Source organism: Xiphophorus couchianus, chromosome 10, assembly GCF_001444195.1.
Source record: "Xiphophorus couchianus chromosome 10, X_couchianus-1.0, whole genome shotgun sequence".
NCBI lineage: Eukaryota > Metazoa > Chordata > Actinopteri > Cyprinodontiformes > Poeciliidae > Xiphophorus > Xiphophorus couchianus.
Genome location: NC_040237.1, coordinates 17,700,259 through 17,712,548, shown reverse-complemented (window position 1 = coordinate 17,712,548; position 12,290 = coordinate 17,700,259). Strand labels below are relative to the sequence as shown.

The 12,290-nt window shown below is 39.1% G+C and overlaps 1 protein-coding gene across 3 annotated transcripts; it reads right to left on the bottom strand.

Moving 5' to 3' along the window:
- Positions 1-1,340: 1,340 nt before the first annotated feature.
- On the bottom strand, positions 1,341-11,961 carry josd1 (Josephin domain containing 1). 3 transcript variants are annotated; one of them, XM_028029227.1, is made up of 5 exons: positions 11,784-11,961; positions 9,568-10,385; positions 7,846-7,974; positions 4,023-4,217; positions 1,341-2,973 (listed from the first exon to the last, which is right to left on the bottom strand). In XM_028029227.1, exons 2-5 carry the CDS (start codon positions 9,924-9,926, stop codon positions 2,874-2,876), a joined length of 783 nt encoding a protein of 260 aa, XP_027885028.1. In that variant the 5' UTR covers positions 9,927-10,385; positions 11,784-11,961; the 3' UTR covers positions 1,341-2,873. The 3 variants fall into 3 exon arrangements, with proteins under 3 accessions (XP_027885028.1, XP_027885029.1, XP_027885031.1); XM_028029228.1 differs by lacking the exon at positions 11,784-11,961 and adding an exon at positions 11,599-11,721; XM_028029230.1 differs by lacking the exon at positions 11,784-11,961 and adding an exon at positions 11,605-11,710.
- Between the last annotated feature and the right edge of the window lie 329 nt (positions 11,962-12,290).

The following is a 12,290-nucleotide window of genomic DNA, read 5'->3' as shown; positions in this document are numbered from 1 at the left end:
CTATTGGAGACGTGAACTTTTAATCGCCTCACAAACTACCGAAATTTTTTCTTTCTTTAGACACAACAGATCGCCAACAACTTTCACTTTTCATCCAACTTTCTAGACTAATACCTGCAAAAACCTTTTTTTTTTTTTTTGCTCTGCAGGGGCCTCATGCATAAAAGAGTGCGCAGTTTTCACACTAAAACTTGTACGTAAAAATTTAGAAAAGTGCGGCGCACAAAAAATATCGGATGCATAAAGCCGTGCGCCCGCACGTGGCCGCGCACCTTCCTTTATAAATCCTAATTTGCGGGTAACAGAGCGCAGCTGCTGGTCCGCCCTGTCGCCGCCCATAAATACATATGTAAATTAGTATAAATACCCGAAAGTCTGCCACCACGTGAAGCAATAACCATGGCAACGTCCTTGTTCGAAGCGTTATAAGTATTTATAATAATAATATCTTTTATTTAAAATGTACTTTGAGGACACATACTGTCATCTCACAAAAATAAAAATGCATTTTAAAGAAAAAAAATCCAAATTAAAAAAATAAAAAGATCCTGCAAATGCCTGTTTGAACAGTAACGCGTTAAGCCGGGATTTAAAGACAGACAGCGTGTCAGAGAGTCATTGAGTGGGAATGTGGACGTTTATTCTAAATAGTAGATGCTTTATGTCCATAGGGCGCATTCACAAAGCGGGCGACTTGACTGAAGGATGACTGCAGCTGGACCGGTACCGGTACCGCACGGCTCTTTTGCTCAGAGCTCCAGGATGATCAGTCTGAGTAATCTAAACACTCATAAACCATCATCAACATTTACCAGCAGATCAATATGATCTTTGATCAATCGCTCCCTCTGAATCCTTCCACTGGCGATGTTCTCCATCAGAGCCAAAGCTCCACAATTACGCGGCAACCTTTGCGCAGCTACTTATATACGTGTGTTTGCATACACACCTTGATCAAACCTCTTGATTATTTTTAATCAGCAGATTTGACTTAATCTGCTGATCCAACCCTGTTTTCTTCTTTTAGTGAGAATGAAATTATCCCACAGATGCATTTCATGCGCTTCGGCGCACGGACCAATGCGTTACATCTTTATGAGACAAAAACGGAGGAAAAGCACTATTTATATTCGAGCGAGGTTTTCACAAACTTTTATTTTCTTTATTTTGTGTGCCTGTTAGCTTATTGTTTGAGGATAAATGCGGTTCAGTTCCATCGTTTACGTTTAAACAATAAAATATTAAAATAATCAAAAACAGCTTCGTGGTCTAGATAACACCGAATGTAGTCAGATTTCAGTGGATTTAGGTGAGTTTTGATGCTGTGTAGTTTGATATTGTCCACAGAAAAAGTTTGCGTGGCTCCCGCACATTTTCACGCCAGCAAAAAAAAGTGTGCGTATATTTACGCACACACGCCGACTTGTGCGTAAAATATGGCGCCGCACTTTTTTTGTGCGCACGCACGTTTTATGCATGATTCACCAGGTCCTTTCAGGTTTACAAGCAAATAACTTTCTTCGCTCAACTACGCTTTAAGAACAACTTCCTTTGACCGAGATTCCTCAGATTACAGTCAATAACTTGCTGGGACAGTCAGTGATTTCCTTTTAAAGCTGTGTTTGGCAAAAGAAACAAACTACAGGAAGATGAGGAAAAGCCCTTTATCTGCTGAGTTCCTGTGCTACAGAGGGCTGCTGTGACTGAGTCACTGAGGCAAAAACCTAAAAACAAAACTCTGGCAACAACTAATCAGGACAAAAGGATACATTTCAGTGGTAAAGAGCTAGCGTCTAAACTTTAGTGTAAAGTCGTGATTTTTACCGTTGATCCTTCCGTCAGTAGGGGTAAATAAATTCACTTAGTAAAAGGTTTTGCACGTAAACTTTAAATCTGAAGTCAGCATGACTCAGCATGAAAGTTATCCTCCTGAATTAGTGGATGCATTTTGCTGCATTTGAGCCGAAGAGGAAGAGAGTTTAGCATCAAACCCAAAATATATATTTCTTTACTGACGGGCGATGTTTGTGTGTAGTGCAATACGTCTTAAACAAATAACATATTTCTTTCCTTTACAGAGGCGTCTATACAGTGAGAAGAAATTCAAAAACACATGACTAGATGATCATCGATATAAGCAAGCTGGAGCAAATATCCACTAGAGGGAGTACTTGGCCTGAGTGTTGCATTGCTTTGTTGCCATAATATAAAACGTGTTGCATTCTACAGTAAAGGGTGAGTCGGTGCCAGAAGTGTAGGGAATTGCTGAAATACACACACAGTTGGCGATGTGGTAAACCTCTCACTCTGAGCTGGGATTCGATGAGATCGAGATGAGGGGGAATGGAAGCGAGGGTGAACTTTGGTGAGAAAGGTGGGAAAATATGGAGTAAAATAAAACATAAAAAAAAAAAAAAAAGAGGAGGAGGAAAAAAATAGTAAACATAAAAATCTGCATTTTCCTTAGGTCCAAAACTCACAACTTTAGAAATCTGAGAAAATAAAAAGGGAAAGACAGAAGAAATAAGCATCGATATATATATATATATATATATATATATATATATATATTTTTTTTTTTAAAAACTCATCGGCAGGAACAGAATAGTCTCAGTTGTGATTCTTTGATTCGCTCTGTAAAGTGTTTGCCTTCTTCATTACTTTGTGTCTCAGATCAGCTAAGTGTTCAGCAACGGCCGTGTAAACAAAACCCCCCCAAAAAAAGAAGAAGAAGAAAAAAAAAAGAGGCGTGGTGGGGAGAAAGTACAACTGCAAGGGTGCATCGATGCAATTGGCGGCGCACAACGCTACTTCGGCTCCAGTTCGTCCTGCGACAGGCCCGTTTGGCTGATGGGATTGGCTGGGTTGAACCCTCAGCCGTCGGAGCGCCACGTTTGGTGGGCCTCCACCTCTTCTGAGACAACCAGCAGGAGTTCACAGTTCTTCCCTCGCAGCTGCTGACGGAGAAACTTCCTGAGTTTGTGATGAAGAAAACAAAACAGTCAATTGTGATCATTTAAAAATAAAAATAAAAATAAATGAGCATCAAGTTTTCAAGAGGCTAAGTAAAACTGAGCTGAACAGAAGTATGTTTTTGGAGAGTGTAGGGAAACATCTCAAATCTACAATTGGTGTATTAAAGGTGTAGAAAAGGACAGACAAGAAGGAGGGAATTTTTGCCAAAAATGTCAGACATTTTTTTTGGCAGCATTTTGAGATTAATCTTAGAAATTTTCTAGACAAAACTAGCACATTTCTGAGTTTGAAAAGTTGTAAATCTGCTAAAAGAAACAGATAAATCTCACAAATTTCAGCTTTTTTTCTAGAAAATTACTGAGATCAATCTGAGGATTTCTGAGATTTTCTAGCAAACGAAACTGACATAAATATGCTTTTGAAGAATGAACTATTCATTTTGAGCAAGTGATGCTCTTTTGTCAAATCAAGTCACGTTTATTGATATAGCACATTTCAGAAACAAGGGACTTAAAAGTGTTTTATACCATAAAAATATAACACAATAACCAATTTAAAACCTACTTAATTTTTCCAGGAATGCAAGTAGGTTTTGCAGTTTGTACTAATTATTTTGAAAAACGCACCAGCTGTTGTGAAAAATGTTAATGGTGACGCAATTTGTTTATGCATCTTTGTTGCATTTCATGTGCTTCACATTAGTTAAAAGCAGTTTAATGTTGCGTCAGTAGTGAATAACTGCATGTAAGATAATGCTTTCTTACGTTTTCTGTCTACAACAGTAAAAAAATAATAATTACTGCGTTCTTCCTGCTCGTCTGAGAGAGGGACACACAGGAGAGTCCTCTTTCTTTTAGGAAAATATGTTACTTTTGTATCGCTAAATTGATTTAATCTATTAATATGCTTTGTACATTATTATTTCAAATATGAAATTACTATGGTCGCAATAATTACAATGGTTGAGCCGGATTTCTTTTTGTAGTGCGTGATCGGCGTGGCGGGATGTTGTTAAGAACACATTCTCAGAACTCCTCGCCTCTTACCTGAGCTCATCAGGACTGCCAATAGGCTGAGGGTTGCGTAGCTTAGAATCCAGGTTATAGTAGGCACCTCCCACCTCCCTGACTCCAATCCAGTGCTGGCGTTTAAGTGGCAGCCGGAGGGGCCCCCAGCGCAGATTGGACGGCACGTTCAGGATAAAGCCCTCCACGTTGGACAGCTCAATGCTGCCTACATCCCTGGGGGAAGAAAAAAAAAAAGCAATTTAAGCAAAGAACATCATAAAACAAAATGGACAACAAACCATTTGGATGCTGTGCTGTGGTGTCTTACTTGATGAAGTCATTTTTAATTCTGTACAACAGCAATGGAGATCTTCTTGAAGTTTAAAACGTTACGACATTTCCCGTCGCAAAGATTTTACAACTTCAAAGGGTTTTGTTTTTTTTAATGAGAACCGAGATTTTAACTCTGGCCAAAGATCATTTTTCCAGTCCAAGTCTAAGTCAGGTTTTAAGTTTCTTTCCCCAAGTCAAGCCTCAAATCTTTCGCCTCGAGTCTCGTCTTTCACTCGTCTCTGATGATTAGGATGATGTTTTCTGATTTAAAAAGTGTGCAATCTAGTCCACCTATAATGCTGCAAGTTCGAAATTCAAATCCTGTCTTTTTATCTTTAGGCGTATTTTCACAAAGGAACAAAACTGTCTTTCAATCGGGTACCATTTAACTCAACAAGCAAAAAACCTTTAAATGACTTTGAAAACCAAAATTAATTCATGAAATCTTTATTTAATTTCCGTTAATCCTTTAATCAACAACAGGTGGTTCCACAAAGTATCGACTCACGGGGGCTAAATACTTTTGCACACCACAAAAATGTTTTGAATCATGTAGAATTTTCTTTCTACTTCACAATTGCGCACCACTTTGTGTTGGTCTTTCACATTAAATTCCAAATAAATATATTTATGTTTGTGGTGGTAACGTGACAAAATACGGAAAATTTTCACGAGGGTGAACATTTTGTAAGCTGCTGTAAATCAATGTGCTGAGCTCAGCTGGAGCAGAGCGTTCAGTAAACATATCGATTTTTGGATTCTTCCCAATATTCAAAATCCTCTTCAAAGATTTTTAGTGGTGCTTACATCCCCTCATTTAAATCCATCTTTTTCAACTCTGCGTAAAACTGAAAGTACAACAAATACGCAAACAAGATTTGTGCTGCATGAAAAAGTAACAGAAAGAGAGTCGCATTTATGTTGTCAATTGATTAATGGCAGTGATTATGTTAAGGTTTTAGCACAGGCTAGAAAGGCAGGAATTCATTTTCACAGAAAAAGGCAGAGGCTCCTGATGCCATTAGCAATCCTGAGAGACTGATAATGAAGAAAGCACAAATACTGATAATAAAAAAAGGCTAACTGATGGATCTCTGAAGACTCGGCTGATGAAGTCGATGTAGTTTTAGCGGAGGAAGCAGAGCCTCTGTGAAGGGCAGACCTCCTGTTTACATTTAGGATTTTAGTGAAGAATGCAGATGTTTGAGTTGGTTGAGGAGTTTCCTGTTTTCACGAGTCAAGATTAGAAACACATATGAGAAAACAAAAACAAAACCAAACATGTGGACCCCAGTAAAAGTGTTTATGTTTTGGCTCTGTGGCCTCTGCCCAACCCCCTCATGGATTATTCTGGGAAATAAACTAAGACAACAGCGGAACATGCACTACAAATACACACACAAAAAAATCTCAATTACAGAGTGATGCAGTTTCACCACTGGATCTAAAATAGGTCTCAAACAGAGATAAGAGTTTGTGTTGGTGTAGTTTTAGACAGCGATGTCAATCCAAGAAACAATGCATTTGATGCATGTATCCACATCCTGCTGCGATGACTGAAGGTGCATTCAAAACAAACTGGAGTTACTGGAGAGAGACCAGAAGAGACCAGTGTTCATGCCACTGGTCAAGATCGTCATGTGTGGCGCAGCACATATTTATAGCTTGTGAATTTTTGGGGGCTTGACTATTTTATTATTCATGTCAATGTTTGACTTATGTTCAACAAACCAGTTAGATTTATTTGGTTTGGTGCAGCAGGATATTTATAATTCGAAGGGAAACACGCAACTGGTGTTTCGCCAACAGCTCAGAAAGTGAACCGTCAACCAACACAAGTGGCCTCTTTGGAAATTTTACCCCGAAAAGAACTATCGTAGAGTTCCAAAAGATTCATTCTGGTAGTCGTTCTATATTATTCAGAAGTAGAATCACAAAAGGGCTGAAACGATTATTCAGATGAGTTACTGAAATAATCGCCAACCGTTTCAGTAATCGATAAATCGCATGCAGACTCAAAAAGAGCCAGTTTGCTGTAAAGACAGCTGTAAACACAGTCAGAGCAGTAATTAATGCAAAACTGTGGGAAAAATATAAATATTTTGCATTTAAGATAAAAAAAAAAAAAAAAAAAGATATACATTTGTCTGTTAGTCTGTTCTACCCAGAACTTCTCAAGTGGGTGTTTTGGCTTCACCTGGTTCAAATTCTGTAAAAAAAAAAATTCATCTTCACCAACTAGTTATTCCAAAAATAATCAACAGATCAGTCTTACACTGTGCTGATGGGTTAGGGTTAGGCTTGAGTTTTTCACATGCTGATTTTAAAAGTTTTTTATTTTTTAGCTACAGCTGAAATAGAATTGAATTTATTCTTTATTTGTATTTTTAATGCATTTTGTTGTAAAAAAAAAAAAAAAAAGGTTCTAGATTGTTGAAAAAATTCTGCAGGATGTGCCATTCTTTAAAAATGAACCATCCGAATAATTGACAAAATAATCGATTACTAAAATAATTGTTAGTAATGCTAAAAATAAAATTCCTTTTCAATGTGAGAAGCTCTCTTTATGAAACGATTAATCATTTGTGAAACAATTAATCTCAGACAGGACTTTCACTCTCTTAATGGAGAAAAATACATATTTATATATACTGTTGAAATCAATATTCAGAAGGACAAAAACATTTGTCGTGTACTGGCGCTATATAAATCAACTGAAAAGTAATTTTTTTTAGATTTACTGAGCTGACTGAGCAAAAACCAAGTGAGAAGCATAAGAATATTAACACGAGTGATTCAGTTATTTATCAATTGATATATCTGTGAATGCTTTTTCTAATTTCTTTTGCTTCTGTGGCAATTAAACTTAAGACACTGTACTTATAAATCCTATAATTTAGACTTTAGAGGCCCCTGGTGTGTTTTGCAATACTTTCCACTTAGTGCGTCTGGGTCCTAGTCCATAGAGTCTCGTGTCATCTGATCTATTCTGACCTTCTGTCATCTGATCTATTTTATATTTATATAAATATTTCATATAAATATAAGATATTTATATTTATATGAAATATAAATTATATTATATTTATATATTATATTTTTTATATAAATATAAAATATTTCCTTCTGTGAGTTTTAATAATATCTGAGCCGCAGAGAAACTCATCCCGTTCGTGTCTGAGATTAATCAGCCGATGTACCGACAGTGTTTGGGTTTTCACAGAGAGCCAGAAAGTTGCTTATCCAACATACTAGAGCCTGGAAACAAGACCTGCATATCCATTCCTCACACAACTTGTTTCAACGACAAACTGGTATGCAAACCTGGACTGTATCAGAACTAATGTCCAACTATTCCTAGAGAAACATGACATCCATTGAAACGTTTTGACAAACATCAGAAATGAAAGCAGAAAGTGTCTGTGACTGTTCATACCATCGTGGCTCTGTCGTCGTTTGATAAATAATTGCATATTTGGAATGTGCAGCGTTTTGTACACTTGGACTTAGATTTAAATGACTTACATACCTTCTTTTATCCCACCAGACTGCCTCAAACCCTCGGGTCTGCAATGCCGCCATGATGACGTTTACATCATAGTTCCCGTTTCCCAGCATGCTCTTTTTGTGAGGCGTCACCATAGTGCTGGGACATAGCCTGCAACGTGTTGAAAATGAGAAATCAACCACAGTCTCTCATATTTACTTGCTAACATCGACGGTTTCTATTGGGATTTTATGCCACCAACACAAAGTTGTGCCTAACTAAGAAGACATGGCTTTCAAATTTTTACTAATTATGAGTGTGTAAAGTGTAATATGCATTTGTAATGTGTAATGAGCCCTTTTTTCTGAAAATACACCTTTAACATGACTTATTGAAGAGTAAAACCAAGACTCTAAACCAGCTTCATTTGGTCGTCGTGAGTCCACAGCGGCTCTTTAGGTTGTAAAGGTTGCAAAGCCCTGCTCTAGATATGATATGCTCACAAGATATGTCAGATATGACAAGAGATATAAAAAAAATCCTTTGTATGAAAGCACAGTCAAATACCAGAAACATAACCAGCTGAGAACCAGTGTAAACCTTAGAACACTGTTTTAACCCAAAGAAGAAATGGTAAACCTCTGTCAAGTCTGGATACAAGCATAAAACTTTGTTTGCTCAACCCTCAGGTTGTATGTTTGTCATGTTTCCCGTTAGCCACTTAGGTTTCAGGATGACAGTCATGTTTTGAAATTTTCTGCTTTTTAAACCAGTTATTCACATAAAATGTTACCCATTTTCATGACTCGGATGAACTCTATGTCACATCATGTGTTTTCAACGATGGTCATCCTAATCATAAAACTCACTAATAACAGATGATAATCAGATGCCAAAACTGAAACTGAGGTTTCTGCTGTTACTGTAACAGCAGAAACGACAGTCCTTGACAACAGTCTTCTTGTCGTCAAGGAAGGACAAGAAGACTGGACTGACAGTCATCTTAATGGTTCTTCTTAGCTTCCGCTAATTTTTTTTTATTGTTTAGCGGTTTAGTATTAGCTTCCGTTAATGTTTTCATTTCTTTATCAGTTCAATTTATATTTTTATATTTTCAGTTGTTTCGCAGTTTAGTATTAGCTTTGGCTAATACTTTTATATGTTTAGTGATAACTTCTGGTAATGTTTTTATGTCTTTAGAGGTTTAGTGTTAGTTTCTCCTTATATTTTCATTTGTTTAGCAATAGCCTATATTGCTTATATTTCTATTTGTTTAGCGGTTTAGTTTAGTTTCTTCAAATATCTTTCTGTGTTTAGCAGTTTTTCCATCTCGAAAAATTGCCCCCTTCAATTTTTCAGTGGCCAACGTTTTTGTTTTTTTGTTTCAAAATACATAGCAAGACCATGGGAACATCTGTGCCAAGTAGGGTCCTTGTATCCACATGTTAAAGATTTTGCTGAAATATTCAGCTATACCTCAAAGACTTCGCAGCTCTAATTGCAGAGGCAGGGAGAGCGGGGAAGTATTGACTCAGGGGGGCTGGATGCAATTCCATCCCACACTTTCATCACCCATATTATTGTGTTGAGAGCATAATTTCTAAAATCATGTATCATTTTCCTTTCACCTCACAATTACATGGTACCTTGTGTGGGTGTACCTCATCCAACCCAGAGGAGAAAGGTAGAAAAGTTCGAGAAGTACAAATACTTTTGCAAGACAAACGTGATTCCTGGTGCATTTTAGTAACCCAGCTCTCTCACCTTTGGTAGATCTCCTGCAGGGTGTCCCGACTAAAGGCCGTCCCATCCTGGAAGACGTTGTTGAGCGCATGCAATGCGCACAGCTCCCTCCGCTGCTTCTCGTGATATATGGCCGGAGTTGTCGGAGAAGTCTGCTGGGGAGCCGGCGGGGAGAGGGAGGACGACGACGACGAGAGATCCTGCTGCAGCTGACCGTCCCTCGGATCCTTGCTCCTCCTCTCCGCTGCTCCTGAAACTGCTTCCCCCCCTCCTCCAGCAGCTTTCTGCTTGCTGACCTTCCAGGGCATGCAGCCCAGCTCCTGCAGCCCGCCTCGGCCCTTCTCCTTCCACTCACTGGCTGGATGCGGAGTACTGCCCATCCCTGGACGTTCACCACCGCCGCCGCCACCACCACCGCCACGTCCTCCTCCTCCAGCTCCACCACTACTGCCCTGAGGACGCTACATTGAAGGCAGGACAGCCGTTCCCATGGCAGCCCCCTCGACCTCCGGGAAGAGAGGAGTCTGTGTTGCTATGTAGGCTCTCAGAGGAAGGTGGAAGGTAAATAAACACCACCTCTCTCAACAGGAGAGGACGTAGAAAGTGGAATTCAGGACAGAATTTAGACAGGGGTGGAAAAATAAAAAGTATGAAGAAAATGGGATCCTTCGATAAAAATCATAAATCAAGTTGTCATCCCTCTCTTGTGTGTTTCCACTTCCTCCATCCTGTGAGTGTTTGTGTGCGTTGACCGTTGTGTCCCTCCAGTCAGCAGGCGTGCTGTTTTGCAGGACTTTCCATCACCAGAAAGCTGAACACGAAGCTTCTCTGGCGTTGCTCTGGAAACAGATGTTACGACCAGTTTAGAATATTGAACGCAATTTCAGGTACTCCGCTTTATTGAGCTACATTGATTGTGATCTAATCTCTTTTTTCCGTTTTTGTCACCCTTAAAAAGGTCTGGATTAAACAAATTTTTAGGGGTGCACCGATTGCAGTTTTTTGTCCGATTACCGACCGTTAAAAAGTCGATTTTTTTTTTTGTCTGAAAAGTTGCTAAGTAGAGCGACGGAGTTGCTACATTACCAAAAGCGGGGTGACTCTCTCATGTCAGAGCAAAATGGGGGCAGCTACTGAATTTCAGACGTTTGCGCAAGTAGATAAGATCGGCTTCACATGCAAGTACAAGCCGATCACAGAAAATTAAGGAAATCTGGACCGATTTATAAACGCACCCCAATAAAGTTTTTACTGTCAAACAACCAGAAAAAACACGACGACTTTTGAAGTTATGCTATGATTTAAAAAGGTCCAATTCTGATGATGTCATCCAGGACATAATTTTGTGGAACATTGTCTTTGCTGTTAGCATGTCATGATGGTCACAAGACCAACAGTCTTCAGTCAGAAGCCTCTTCAAATTTGTTGCGAGACGGACTGCTACTGCAGATTCCTCCTGCTCACAGCATCACTGTCCACAACCGTTCTTTGAAGATACTTGGATCATATGATTGCAACATTTCATTTCCTTTTGGGATAATGAAATATTTTTAATTGAATTGAATTTGTATCAAAGCTAACGTCACCCCAAAGGGTCGTTGTTTTCATATAGGGCCATGTTAGCTTGGACAGCTTTTCTTCCCCATAATAAATGTCCTCCTTCTTATATTTGGCAAATATTGATATACCTTTATTGATCTGAAACATTCAGGTGAGATATAAAGCTAAAGAGAAGATATTGGTAGGGGACAAATAATTTTTTTCACAGCAGTGCACAACTGCGAAAATGTTAAAAACGAAGAAAGTGGGAACAAATTATTGTCAGCTACGAACAATGTTCTTTAAAGCTATGCCGAATATATTGAAGGTGTATGCAGATGGTTAAAATACAACAATAATAGGCTTTACTCTTCTTTTCGGCCAGCGGACCTCAAAATAGGCAGAAAGTAAACATTTCCAGCAGCTGGTTCTGAATAGAGCTGTTCGCAGAGAACTAGCTAAATGTGTCAGCAGCCAAACACAGGTCACAGCAATAAGAAAGCAAACACTCACACTAACCAAGGACAGCCGCTCTTAGGCACTGAAAACACTCATACTGTAGTACTGAATCCATGTTGGCAGCTTTTTTTTTTTTTTTGCAGTTAGTCCTGTGGATGTTTTCTACGTAACTCCGTCTCTACAGCCAACACAAACACAACGCCTTCCTCTAACTTCATTATTTCACAACGAACACTTACCCGTCCGGTTCCGGCCGGTGGTGAGACAGCCGAACCTCTACAAAGCGGTCTAAAAAAACTAACTGAGCTGGTTTTGGTTTTTGCTTTCCCTAAAGGCTGTCCGGTCCTTTGTCTTTAACACTTTTTTTTTTCCTGTTGTGAGGTCTGTTTCTCCGTCCGTGAAGATAACGCGCATGCGCAGAAGCGCTTCCCTGGCTGCGTCAGAAAGCGCAGGAGCAGTTCCTCCCCTGAGAATAAAACCCTTAAAATGTTCCACTTTAAGTCTGGTCTGTGAGGAGGCACACCCTGGGTTCTGTTTACGGTGATTAAAATTAAAATTATACAGGTAAGAAATGTTTTAATGCCACAGGAACAGTGGCGGATGTTCCTTTTCTGGCGCCCTGGGCGAGGCTTTTTCTGCCCCCACCATATACAACCTATCAAACCTTTGTCTGCAAATGGATAATTTAAGGTTTTTTTTATTGGGCATCTGTTAAAAGGGTCTAAACAGTTGGGGGTTTTTTTTTT